The sequence below is a fragment of the Podarcis gaigeae genome (assembly GCF_964106915.1).
Source record: "Podarcis gaigeae genome assembly, chromosome: 2".
NCBI classification, from domain to species: domain Eukaryota; kingdom Metazoa; phylum Chordata; class Lepidosauria; order Squamata; family Lacertidae; genus Podarcis; species Podarcis gaigeae.
This window is the reverse complement of record NC_139679.1, coordinates 64641908-64656318: the sequence shown is the minus strand read 5'-3', so window position 1 is coordinate 64656318 and position 14411 is coordinate 64641908. Positions and strand designations below refer to the sequence as shown.

Here is a 14411-nt window from a genome sequence, read left to right as displayed (position 1 = left end):
AAGTTCCAGGGGAAAATAATTGGAGGGGCGGGTCCCATCAACAAGTGTTTTTAAGAGCAATTATCTCATAATAAATGAGATGGGTACATGTTAGGTGGGTGATCAGATGGGTGACGAAAACCAATAAACACAACAGCAATTTAAAGGTGGTTTTTCATTCTTTCTTTTTTCAGGGAACAATGGAGACTTCTTTGCTATAGACAAGTTGTCTGGAATTATTACAGTGTCTCAGAAGCTGGATCAGACCAAGCAAGAGAGATTTGTTCTCACTGTAAAGGCAGAAGATCAAGGGTTTCCACAACTGAAGGACTCTGCTACTGTGAACATTTTTATGAAGCCCTCTGATGGCACACCTCCACAGTTTTCAGAGGAGGAGTACGTTATAGAGATCAGTGAATCTGCTGTTATTGGCTCTCCTGTCATCCTTGTTTCAGCCACGAGCCTTTCGTCTGTTACCTATGAAGTAAAAGAAGGAGATAAAGATGGCTTATTTTCCATCAACTATCAGTCTGGCCTTATTACAACACAAAGGAATCTAGATTTTGAGCAGGCTTCATCTTATCAGCTGAAAATCCGTGGCACCAATATGGCCGGAGCATTTATGGATGTTCTGGTGTTTGTTTATGTCATAGATGAGAATGACAATGTGCCTATCTTTTCTAAGCCTTCCTTTGTTGGCCGGATCAATGAGAATGTTCCATTGGGAAGTATGATTATGGATGAAAACAATGCACCGCTTGTGATTCATGCGTCAGATGCTGACCGAGATGCTAATGCCTTGTTGGTCTATGAAATTTTGCAGCCAGAGGCACTGGATTTTTTCAAAATTGATCCAAGCATGGGCACTCTTACTACTTGTGCAGAAATTGATTACGAGCGTGTCCCAGTTCATCACTTCAATGTCCATGTGCGTGACAGTGGCAAACCAAATTTATTTGCTTCCAAACCCACTGAGGTCACCATTTATATCAAGGATGTTAATGATTGTCCTCCTGTGTTTACAAAAGATATTTATGAACTTTCTGTAGGCCTTCCTGTCCATCACGGGATGGAGCTTTATACCGTACATGCAGAAGATGCGGACTCAGAGATAGCCTACAGTATAGTAGAAGGGAATCCTGATCATGTTTTCTGCATTCATCCAACAACTGGCCTCATCTCTGTGCTGAATGCTACCACCTTAGAACGCTATCATGAACTCACAGTTAGAGCTGGAGATGGTTTATATACAGCTAGTGCTATGGTTAGGATTCGTTTTATTGAACCACAAGACAGCACCTTAAAATTTGATCAAGATTTATATACAGCAACAGTGAAGGAAAACACCACAGATATCCAAACTCTGGTTGCTCTTGGTGTCATTGGGAATCAACTGAATGAACCCCTCTTCTACTCCATCATGAATGGCACAGAGAAGTTCAGGGTGATCCAGTCTTCAGGAGTGCTACAGACCAAGGGCGTAGAATTTGATCGGGAAACTCAAGACACTTATGATATTGCAGTGGAAGTAAAGGACATTAGAAATCCGCCAAGGGTGTCTCAAGCAATGCTCAAAATCTATGTGGACGACGTTAATGACAATGCACCCCATTTTGAAAATGTGCCATATTATATAGCTATGCAGGATGGCACTGAGCCAGGTGATGTCATCTTTCAGGTTTCTGCCACTGACTGGGATCTGGGGAATAATGGAGTCATTTTTTATTCCTTTGCAGAAGATTACAAGTATTTCCGGATTGACCCTTACTTAGGGGACATCTCACTCAAGAAACCCCTTGATTTTCAAACTTTGAATAAATACATACTAAAAGTGATTGCCAGAGATGCCGGTGAACCTCCCTTGTATGCTGAAGAAGAGGTTCTGATCATGGTGAGGGACAAATCCAACCCTCTCTTCCAAAGCCTCTTCTATACTGTGAAAGTGCCTGAAAACATTCCACTCTACACGTCTATTCTCCACATCCAGGCTCGGAGCCCTGAAGGCTTGCGTTTAATATACAACATTGTGGAAGAAGGAGCTCTTAAACATTTCAACATTGACTTCAAGACCGGTGTGCTTATGGTCACCAGCCAACTAGACTATGAATCTGACACAAAACATGCCTTTACAGTCAGAGCTACAGACACAGCAATGGGTGCCTTTTCAGAAGCAATGGTAGAAGTAGAGGTTGAAGACATCAATGACAATCCTCCTGAATTCTCTCAGGTGGTTTATACTGCATCAGTCACCGAAGGCCTGCCAGCTCAGACCCCCATCATACAGCTCCTTGCTACTGACAGAGATTCAGGGAGGAACAAAGTGGTTTCATACCAGATCTTGGAAGACCGTTCAGACGCGTCAAAGTTATTTAATGTTGATGCCAGCACAGGTGAAATAATAACAACTCAGGTTCTAGATTATGAAGCCAACCATGAATTTCGCATTAGAGTGAGAGCCACAGACCATGGAATGCCTCCTCTCAGCACTGAAGCCCTTGTGGTGATCAGCGTGTTAGACATCAATGACAACCCACCCAAGTTCAGTCAGCTTCACTATGAAGCCAATGTGAGTGAAATGGTCCCCTGTGGCCATGTTGTGATAAAAGTCCAGGCTTTTGACCCTGATAGCGGGGACACCCATAGATTGGAATATCTAATCCTTTCAGGGAATGAGAAAAGGCATTTCACCATTGACAGCACTTCTGGAATCATTTCCACACTGAATCGTTGCAAAAGGGACCTGGAGTCTTTTTACAACCTCAGAGTCTCTGCATCAGATGGCGTGTTTAAAACCACAGTGCCAGTATACATCAATACCACAAATGTAAATAAATACAGTCCATCATTTCAGCAGGATGTATATGAAGCCGTATTGGCTGAAAATGCCAAGGTTGGAACCAAAGTGATTGAATTGCTAGCCACTGACCCAGATGATGGCCCGTATGGCACCATCGATTACACCATCATAAACAAGCTTGGCCAAGAGAAATTTGCAATAGATGACAAGGGACGCATTGAAACGCTGCAGAAGTTGGACAGAGAAAATTCCACAGAGAGAGTTGTTGCAATTAAAATCATGGCCAAGGACGGGGGAGGAAAGGTGGCATTCTGTACTGTCAAAATCATACTCACAGATGAAAATGACAACCCGCCACAGTTCAAAGCTTCTGAATACATCTTGTCTATCCAGTCCAATGTGAGCAGAGGGTCACCAGTCATTCAAGTACTAGCTTATGACGCTGATGAAGGAGTGAATGCTGACGTCACCTACTCTGTTGATTCAGTGGAGGAGGTTATTGCAGAGGATGTGATTGAGATTAACACTGCAACTGGAGTTGTTCAAGTCAAAGAGAGTCTCCGCAGGCTAGAAAACAGGACAGTGAACTTCAAAGTCAAAGCTGAAGATGCAGGACCTCCCAATTGGAATTCTGTTGTTCCAGTGAATCTTCAAGTTGTTCCAAAGGAAGTGTCCTTGCCAAGGTTTTCTGAGCCACTATACACCTTCTCAGCATCTGAAGACCTCCCGGAGGGATCCGAAATAGGATCAGTTAGTGCTGTGGCAGAGGACCCTGTCATCTATAGTTTGGTGAAAGGTACCACTGCCGAAAGCAATAAAGAGGGGATATTTGCTTTGGATAAACGAACAGGCACCTTGACTATTGAGAAGGCAATGGATCATGAGAAGATGAAATGGTACCAGATTGATGTTTTGGCTCACTGCTCACACCAGGATACTGACTTGGTCTCTTTGGTGTCCATCAACATCCATGTAAAAGATGTCAATGACAACAAGCCTATTTTTGAGGCTGATCCTTACAGGGCCTTTGTAATGGAGAACATGCCACCAGGAACTACTGTGATTCAGGTCACTGCCAATGATCAAGATACTGGAAGTGATGGGCAAGTGAGTTATAGCTTAGGATCAGAACCAAGCAACATCAGAGAGCTCTTCACCATTGACAGTGAAAGTGGTTGGATCATGACTCTTAAAGAGCTAGATTGTGAGGTTCAAGAAACCTACCAGTTTTTTGTTGTGGCGTCAGACCATGGTAGGAAACACCAGCTTTCTTCTCAAGCCCTTGTGGTGGTCACCATAACTGATGAAAATGACAATGCTCCACAGTTCACCTCTGAAATCTACAAAGGGTCTGTGGTTGAGAACGCTGAGCCTGGGCAAATGATCACCACACTTAGAACTGTAGACAATGATATTTCAGAGCAGAACAGACAAGTCACATGTTACATCACTGGTAAGAACCTATCTCTCCTAACATTTTGATAAAATAGAATACAACTTGTTTTCTGGTAGGTTTGCTTGACTTTGAGAAGCACCTTATCCTACAATTTGTCTTACTGAAATCTCTGCAGCTGATAATATCAGATGATAGCCTTTATTAACTAAGGACCGCGTAATGCAACATGTTTCAAATCAGGTGGTACTGTGGGGTGCAGGCATGAAAACTACATGCCAGCATTGCCTGGAAGGACAACCCTTTGAAATCAGAGAACTCAAAAGCAATCCCTGGCTCCTTCCTAAGCCACATTATGCTCCCCTTTCTCCTCCTCATGCTGTTCTGGGGGATTCCCTCAGGGTGTGGGAGGTGGCGACTGGAAAGCCCCATCGCAGAAGTGGGCTTCTGGTAGTTGAGCTCATTAGCTGAATCTTGCCCATATACTCTTAATATAGCAGTTTTGATTCTGCTCAGAGTCAAGTACATAGATGCAGTCAGTGGGGCAGCGTGTTCATTATAACTAGGGCAAACAAATTTTATTGACATCCCACACAGAGGAATGAGACTTAAGAGACACAGGATACAATACTTTGTTGGAGTAAGTCCCATTCAACTTAATGGGGCTTACTTCTGAGTATGCATGCATAGGATGGCAATGTCAGGGTTCTTGTCTCCTTTCTTTACCTCTTCCCCTTAAACTCTTAGTTTTTTTGTTTTTTGTTTTACTTTGTATTGTCTTCAATTATAATGCCTTCTCTGCCTTATCAGAAGGAGATATCTTGGGACAGTTCAGCGTTGCTGAGGTTGATGGAGAATGGAAGGTTTTTTCCAAGAAGCTTCTGAATAGGGAAGAAAGAGAAAAATATCTGCTCAAAGTCATGGTATCTGATGGAAAGTTTCAAGCAGCAACAGAAGTGGAGATTTCAGTCCTTGATGTCAATGATAACAGCCCTGAATGCAAGCAGGTGATTGTGTATGTCTATAAAGTTGTCTCTCCTCGTCCACATACATACACACACACACAGGGGGACAGAGAGAGAGAGAGAGAGAGAGAGAGAGAGAGAGAGAGAGAGAGAACGAACCCCACACCACTAGCTGTGTGCCAATTTGGAACCAAAGCTGACCTGTGGGACAATCCCTTGAGCAATTACATGTTGGCAGTGTTGAGTCATCCCATTCCTCTTGTTTTTGAAGTACTGTGACATGTGTTGTGATTCTGTTGCCTCGTACCTGACTGGGGGAGAAGGAGGAGGCAATATAAAATAGTTCAAGGTGGAGAAGATGGAGAATAGCAAAACAGAGCAGAATTGCACTCTTTGTACAAACTATGGCCTCTTTATATTTTTGATGGTTCTGGATATCAAAATGGTAGCTGCGTAGTGTAAGGAATCATAAATGCATGGAAGTGCACTCTCATAGAAAACTTGCCCCAGAGAAAAACTAGGTTGAAAGTGATTAGATATGATTTAGGTCAGGCATCCCCAAACTCAGCCCTCCAGATGTTTTGGGACTACAATTCCCATCACCCCTAGCTAACAGGACCAGTGGTCAGGGATGATTGGAATTGTAGTGCCAAAACATCTGGAGGGTTGAGTTTGGGGGTGCCTGATTAAGGTCCTTTATGAGTATTAGACGATGAGGATTCACAGGCCTCATTTAACTAACAGTTGAAGGAGTGGTCTGCGGGGAGGTGTGCCATCATACACAATGGTACCTCAGGTTACAGATGTTTCAGGTTACAGACGCTTCAGGTTACAGACTCCGCTAACCCAGAAATAGTACCTCGGGTTAAGAACTTTGCTTCAGGATGAGAACAGAAATCGCACGACGGCGGCACAGCAGCAGCGGGAGGCCCCATTAGCTAAAGTGGTGCTTCGAGTTAAGAACAGTTTCAGGTTAAGAACAGACCTCTAGAATGAATTAAGTTCTTAACCCGAGGTACCACTGTACCTGGCTGAAATATACTCGGAGTCGCAAAGTGATTTCATGCTCTTTATTCAGCTCATAGTGGTGAGGAGGAATGAATGAAAGTCCCCTCAAAGTATCTGACTTATATACATTATTTACACAATGGGCTGCACATGATTGGCTAATTCCGGAATTGTACTGTAAACCAATCAGGTTGTGGATTCACTTCAATCTGGAGCATGATTGGGTGGTTCCTGCCAACCAATCATACTGCTGCATTGTTCTAGGACCAATCAGACTGCTGCAGTTTGGATCCTATTCGACTCAGTACATAACACCCCTCCCCTCTAAGTTCCAGTCCTGCCCGGGAGGTCGCATTCATAGTCCTCAAGGTACGCTGGTGGCCTACGTGTGCGTTGCGGCCTGGGGTGTTCCCTGGTCCGGGGTTCAGGTTCTGGCTCGTGTTCCAAGGATGCTGGCTGTGATGGGGCTGTTTGGTCTGGTGCCACCGGCTCGCTCAGTCGTGGTTCTGGTTCCGGTGTCCTTTCGGCGTCCCGGGACCTCTCTGTATTTACTGGTTCTGCCTCTCCTGCTGGCCCCTGCTGCTCTATGGGCCTCACTGCCCCACTGTTCCCCTGGGACTCCTCTGACCTGTCCTCCTCCTCCTGGTTTTCTCCCGGGAATCGTCGCCGTATCTGGTCACAGTGGCGGCGCCAGCATTGCCCCCCATCCGTTAGCACCTCGTACGACACGGGGCCAGTGATCCTGGTGACTGTGGCAGGTACCCATGCAGGGCCTGCCCCAAAATTCTTTGCGTACACTGGGTCCTGGGCCTCGAAGGTCCGGGGGTTCCCGCCTTCCCCCACCACTACCTCATCCTGAGCTCTATCGGGGTGAAGGCGGTCCAATCTGATTGCAAGGCGCCGACCCATTAGTAGTTCAGTGGGGCTCCGGCCAGTCGTTGAGCTGGGGGTGCTGTGCTGTGCTAGAAGGAATGTGGCAAGGCGGTACTCCCAATCCCCTTGCGTCATGCGGCGAAGGGTGTCCTTGGTGGTCCGCACCATGCGTTCTGCTTGGCCATTGGTGGCAGGGTGGAATGGCGCCGAACGGATGTGGCGGATGGCGTTCTGCGCTGTGAAGGTTTGGAATTCTCCTGACGTAAATGCAGTCCCGTTGTCTGAGACAAGAGTGTCAGGGAGCCCGTGGGTTGCAAACAGCCTGCGTAGTACCCGGATGGCTGCGGATGTAGAAGTGGACGGTACCAGTGCGACTTCCAGCCATTTGGTGTAGGAGTCCACCACTATGAAGAATGTTTTCCCCTGAAAGGGGCCAGCGAAGTCCACATGCAGGCGTGACCATGGTGCTCGGGCGGACTCCCAGGACTGGACTGGGGCCCTTGGGGGATCTGGGCGGGATTCTTGGCAGGCCTGGCAGTGTTTGACCCAGGCCTCTATCTCTCCGTCAATCCCCGGCCACCACACATAACTCCTGGCAAGGGCCTTCATTCTTACTACCCCTGGGTGTGTCTCGTGTAGGGCTGTGAGGACCCTTTTGCGGAGGGGCTGGGGAACAACGACCCTGCTTCCCCATAACAGGCACCCCTTGTGGGCCGATAGTTCATGTTTGCGGGTTGTGTAGCTGGCGAATTCTGGCCCGGGGCTGCTGCTGGGCCATCCCCTCCACACCCAGTCCAGGACCCGGGAGATGACCCTATCTTTCTTGGAATGGTGTGCAACTTCTTGTGCCTGAATGGGGCGGTCAGGAAGCAGCTCCAGGCTCATAACCTCTTGTGCAGGTGCCGGGTCGGGGCCTGTTTCTGGTAGTGGTAGCCTGCTGAGGGCGTCCGCATGGCCCATCGCCTTCCCAGGGCGGTGAATCAGTGCATACTGGTAGCTGGCAAGGAAAATTGACCACCTGAGGACACGAGGAGACAGCACTTGGGGGGTCTGCTTTTCGGGGGCAAACAAGCCAAGCAACGGTTTGTGGTCAGTCACCACGGTGAAGGGCCGCCCGTACAAGAAATCATGGAATTTTTTTACTCCCTTCACGATTGCCAGGCCCTCCTTGTCGATTTGTGAGTAGTTCCGCTCGGTTGCGTTGAGTGTCTGGGAAAAGTATGCCACCGGTACCTCTCTTCCATCTGGGAGTTGGTGTCCCAGGACAGCGCCAATGCCATAGGGTGAGGCGTCGCATGCTAGCACCACCGGCAGCCTCTCGTCGAAGTGTGCCAAGACCGAGTTTGAGACAAGCAAGTCCTTGACTGCCTGGAATGCGGCCTCCTGGCGCTGGCCCCACACCCAAGGGGCCCGCTTGTCCAGGAGTCTGTGTAGGGGCTCCGCTACCGCCGCCTTGTGGGGAAGGAAGGAATGGTAAAAGTTCAATAGTCCCAAGAAGGCCTGAAGTTCAGTCTTGTTTTTGGGCGCTGGGGCATCACAAATGGCCCGTACCTTGTCCCCAGTCGGGTGGACCCCTTCTGCGTCCACCATGAATCCCAGAAAGTCCACCTGGGGCACTCCTAGTAGACATTTTTCCCGCTTTACCTTGAGACCCGCTGTCTGGAAACGGTGCAGAACGGTGCGGAGGCGGTCCTCAAACTCCTCTGGTGTGGGCCCGGCAATCAACACATCATCGAAGAAGGGGGTGACGCCAGGAATCCCTTTAAGGAGAGAGTCCATTAGATTCTGGAATATGCCTGGTGCCACGCTGACACCGAATTGCAGCCGCTTTACCCTGAATGCTCCTCTGTGCGTCACAATCGTCTGTGCCTCTGCTGTTGCCTCATCTACTGGCAGCTGTTGATATGCTTGGGCCAAGTCCAGCTTGCCAAAAATTTTCGACCCAGCCAGGGTGGCAAGGACATGGCTGACCACTGGCACTGGGTATGCATGGGCCGTGAGGGCCTTGTTTATGGTACATTTGTAGTCTGCGCAGATGCGGACTGAACCATTAGGCTTGACAGGTGTGACGATTGGGGTTTCCCAGGGGGCATTAGGTACCGGTTCCAGCACTCCTTGCTCCACGAGCCGGTCCAATTCCTCGTCTATACGGGGTTTCAGAGCGAACGGGACCCAGCGGGCCTTGAGCCTGACCGGTCGTACTGCGGGGTCAAGCTGTAGAGCAATGGGGGGGCCGTATACTGTCCCAATTTCCCATCGAAAACCCCCGGAAATTCCTTGCATATGGCGTCCAAGTCCACTTGTAAGCTAGTGTGGTTCACCCCGGTGACAGCTAGCCCCAGTGGTCCAAACCATGCCAATCCCAGTAAGCTAATGTAGGGGCCCTTGACCACAAGCAAGTCTAGTTGCCGCGTCCGCCCTCGGTATTGCACCCTGAAGGTCCCCACCCCCATTGTGGGGACCTTACGTTTCTGGAAGTCCCGGAGGGTGAATGGGGCCGGCCTGAGTTTGGGACCCCCAGTAGGACACAGTTTCCTTAAGGTCCTTGCCGAGATTATGGATAGAGTTGAACCCGTGTCAAGCTCCATGCGGCATGGGGCCCCCTCTATCTGTACCTCTACATAAATTTTCTCTATGTTGGGGTGGGGCAACTGGTATACCTGGAAGTCCGTGAGCTCCGTCGCGTTGCCTTGGTGCGTTGGGCCCCGGGACCTGGGGCTCTTGGATTGGTCGTCTGATGCCTGGCGTCGGGTGGGCCGAGCCCGACACACCCGGGCGATGTGTCCCGATTTTCTGCACTCTCTGCACTCTGCATTGCGGAAACGGCAGGTCCTCCTCTCATGACTTTCTCCACAGCTTGCGCAGTTCCCTCCTTCTCGTCGAGGCAGCTGTGGTATGTGGGCTGCTTGAGTGCGCTGCTGTACTCGGTGCACCTCCTCCCTGTCAGATCCTGAGTCGTCGGTGAGGTCTTCATGGTGGACCCTCGGTTGGGACGGCTGGCTCGGCCGTGCCTCTTGTGTCGACCTCTCGGCAGCTTCCGTTGCCAGGGCCTCCTCCAGAGCGACCTGGAACGTTAGGTTCTTCTTAGCGTAGAGGCGTCGTTGCAGCCTCTCATCCCTCAGGCCACCGACGAGGCGGTCACGAAGCATGTTCTCCAGCTCTGAGAAGTTGCAGATCCGGGCGGCTTGGCGGAGAGAGGTCACAAACCCAGTTATGGTTTCCCCAGGGGCTTGCCGCTTTGCGTAGAAGGCATTTCGACGAGCCACCACTGAGGGCTGTGGCGAAAAGTGCCCCTTCAGCTGTTCCATTATTGTTTTGTATGGAACAGTAGCCACGTCTTCAGGCGCAAGGAGAGCCCGGGCGATTTCAAATGTCTGCTCTCCGCAGACGCTGAAGAATATTGCCCTCTTCTTGGCGTCTTCATCATCGGTGACCCCTTTGGCTTCTAGGAGGAAGGTGAAACGGGAGGCGTACGCTTCCCAGTCTCCAGATGCTGGGTTGAACGGCGAGAAGCTGCTGTCAGTTGCCATTCTGAGTTCCTTGTGTCCCGGAGCTGAAGCCTGGATACACGGTGCGAGGCAGCAGTGCGGCAGGTGGCGGTGCTGCGGTGCTGTGTGTGGCAGTCAGCTCAGCGGGATCCCATCCTCGTCGCCAGTGAAATATACTCGGAGTCGCAAAGTGATTTCATGCTCTTTATTCAGCTCATAGTGGTGAGGAGGAATGAATGAAAGTCCCCTCAAAGTATCTGCCTTATATACATTATTTACACAATGGGCTGCACATGATTGGCTAATTCCGGAATTGTACTGTAAACCAATCAGGTTGTGGATTCACTTCAATCTGGAGCATGATTGGGTGGTTCCTGCCAACCAATCATACTGCTGCATTGTTCTAGGACCAATCAGACTGCTGCATTCTGAATCCTATTGTTCTAGGACCAATCAGACTGCTGCAGTTTGGATCCTATTCGACTCAGTACATAACACTGGCCTTTCAGCAGCAGTGCCAGTACCACTTACCAGGAGGAAGAGAGGGAAGGGTGACATTGTGGGAGGGTGGCACTGCATGGGTGCACAAACAGAGCCAATCCAGTGCTCCTTCCACTGCGTATGCACAGCACATATCTCCCTGCTGCACTGCCCTCTTGCAGTGAACCGCAACTGGGAGGCTAGGTACTCCTGAGCAGCTATGCGCCTTGGAATATTGTAACTCTTTCCCTTTTCTTACGCTGCCTCGGATACACAATGTGGTAAGGATGGCAGAGGCTGATCTATGGCTGTTTGTATTTATAGCCTATATATGTAGCTCATTCTTCTTTTAGAAAGCTTGAAGCATCTTTCATTAGGATTCCAGTGGTCATCTTCTCTCCAGGTCTGCATTTCCTTAGCTTCACCATTTGCTATAGCAAAGTCAACCAGGCCAATACAATTGCCTGTGGGTGCATAGCCTTGACTTTAGGCATCGGGGTTGAACTAGATAGGTTCAGCTAATGCAAGAAATGACCATTTCATCACTATTCTGAATCCCAGCATCTGTTAATGGAGTGGACCACTTCAGCAAGGCATTTTAGTTGGAATGAAGCCAGTCTTTTCACTTGAAAACATCCTTTCTTTTCATTCCAGACACCGTATGAAGAGAGTGTTTCAGAAGATGTGCCTCAAGGGTTTTCTATTCTGAAAGTGTCAGCCACAGATGTTGATGTTGGTAGCAATGGCCAAATTACCTATAGTCTCCATGGATCTGGTGCTGATGAGTTCAGATTAGACCCCCATACAGGTAAGATGGGCATCTTCCTCAACCCTCCAGGGTATCCCTGACTCTCATGCCCACTCTTTGAACATACACTAGAGATCAGAATATTGTCCCTGTGTGCTAGCCTTCCCCAACATGGTTCCCTTCTGATGTTTTGGACTTCAACTCCCATCAGCCCCAATCAGCATGTGTTGTGGAGCAGCATGTGGGTATAGCCTGTCAAAAAAATACAATTGGCATTCATTCGCAATTTTGTTGGAATGTCTTTAAGCCCACAAACCATGCCTAATTAGTTACTTTTTAATGTTGTCTTTATACCGCAATGAATTTAAGTTACATAAGGGCAGTTGATGTTATATAAATAATTGTGCTGATCTTGTTCATGAGCAGGCAGTGGAATAAATAATGTAGTATTTGTTTAAAACCAAATTGCAGCAGAATAGAAACAGCGCTGATTGTGAAGAATACACATCAGAATGGAAATTGTTGCCTTCTGACATCCCTGGCCTGGATTTATATTATTTTCAGAATATTCCCACATGGTATGAGCTCTTGAAGAAGGTGGTTTTTCAGTAGTATAATATCTAGTAAAGTCTATTTCTAAAGAGACTGATACATGCTGTCCGTAATTCTCTGCACCAGTCCAAGAGAGAACAGCATACTCAGGCAACTCTGCAGAGCAGAGAAGGCTAACGGCTATTAAATATGAGTTCCAAAGCCTGGAGCCATTTTTTTTTTAATGTTTAGGTAAGCATGCATGTTTTATCAATTTAAAAGCCCAGGATGCCATGGAACGTACCCCGTATTTATGTCTTTATTCATTCTGATCATTCCCACGCCAGGGGAGCTGACCACTTCTTCATTACTTGACCGGGAGCTGAAGCCCAAGTACCAGCTTGTTGCCAAGGCAACAGATGGAGGAGGACGTTTTTGCCAGGTGGGCATAACTGTGGACCTAGAGGATACAAACGACAATGCTCCCAGGTTCTTTCCCAGTCATTGTGCAGTAGCTGTCTTTGATAACACCACAGTAAAGACTCCCGTGGCAGTTGTCTCCGCAAGGGACCCTGATGAAGGTGAGACAAAATGTGGTCTCTATTGCAAGTTTATGGTACAAACAGATCAATGTTTTTGGCAAATGAAGAAAAGATATCATTCATGAGTAACTTAATTTTAAGTATCTTGAGTGTTTTCTGTAATCTTGTTAAGATATTTATGTATGTGTTTATTTATTTTGTTAATGAACCACTTCCCATGAAGCATCCCAAAGCAATTTAATGATTAAAGAGAGAGAGAGAGAGAGAGATTGAGAGTTCAGGATATTTAGGAAGACATCTCATAGGCAAGTACCTATTTGATGGACCATTGACAGATTTGTGCATATATGATGTGGAAATCAAATGCTACTGAAATTTGAGTTTCAAGTTTAGCTATGCCTAGATAGATTAATGGGAAATTCTTTCTGCAGTGGAAAATCTTTGGGTGTGTGTGTCATTTTTAGAATGACTCTTTTCACATTATAATGAAGAGGAAAAATTTGTATGCTAATACAAAATGTATGATCCAAATTGTATCATGCATGACAGTAATATATAAAAGTGTATAATAAGTGATTGTAATATATTAAACAATTCCCAGATCTAGAGTAGCTGTGTCGTATCATAGGTAAATGATGTGAAATAGCCTATGTATCTAGTCACTACAGACCATTGGCTGTTGGAGACAGCTCTCTTTCATCATTCTGGTAGACTTGTCATATGTCAGGAAAATTCCTGACATGTCCTGGTTTTTGGGACATCAGCAAAATACAGTATCAGGGGAAACCCAGTGAGTTTCTAATAAAAGTTCAACATATTACTTTTCAAAATATGGCAACCCTATCAATCTGGTAACTTTATAATGCCAATGGTATTGTTTCACAGATTCTGTATAGTCACTCATTTCTATATAGCCTAACATAATTAATCCTAGTCAGAACTAGAGCAATTGAAACCGAACAGAAACTGGATACCTGAAGCCTTCAGCCTCTTGGATTATAATATATTTCAAGTACGTCTTCTTTGAAGTTAATTACTATTTTCCAAAAAAATCTGACTTTTAAACTTTCCTACCAGAGACGAAGAAGCTCTCCCTATTCATGCCATTGCAAAACCAGTTATTTGCTGTTTCCAATCAGCTTATAAATCTGCGGCATGGTTTTATATATATTTTTTTAATCTAAACAGATGGAAAAACCTGATCTTTATTCAGCAGAAACACCCATGCTGCCTATAGAGTAGTTTGCTGCAGATCATTTTTCTCATTTATTATGGAGGATTTAACCCCCCCCCCCCAGGTGATCCAAAGTTATTAAAAAATGATATCATCTGGAAGGATTCCACTTCTTTTTGATCATAATTGTTTCTTGCAAAGAAACATGAATCTTAGAATCTGATTTGCCCCGTTTTGTGCCATGACAAGACGCCTAACCTGCAAGCACTTGCAAAATTAAACACAGTAACCTTCCACTCTTCATCAAATAATAACAAAACGCAATCTATAACGTCCACGTAAACCTATAATTTATGCTATTTTCAGGAAGCACTGCCACCTACTCCAGGTTAAAGTCTGGATCTCTGATTATTAAGGCAAGAAATGAGACGCT

The 14411-nt window shown here is 46.9% G+C and overlaps 1 protein-coding gene across 2 annotated transcripts in view; it reads left to right on the top strand.

Annotated features, from left to right (window-relative positions):
• The window catches only part of FAT2 (FAT atypical cadherin 2), a 108608-nt gene that overhangs the window by 66724 nt on the left and 27473 nt on the right, over nucleotides 1–14411 (top strand). For both annotated transcript variants that reach the window (XM_083728714.1, XM_083728713.1), the window contains exons 10-13: nucleotides 174–4229; nucleotides 4980–5176; nucleotides 11638–11791; nucleotides 12610–12843. In XM_083728714.1, the coding sequence (XP_083584840.1) occupies nucleotides 174–4229; nucleotides 4980–5176; nucleotides 11638–11791; nucleotides 12610–12843 (4641 nt within the window). The remainder of the gene's footprint in view (nucleotides 1–173; nucleotides 4230–4979; nucleotides 5177–11637; nucleotides 11792–12609; nucleotides 12844–14411) is intronic.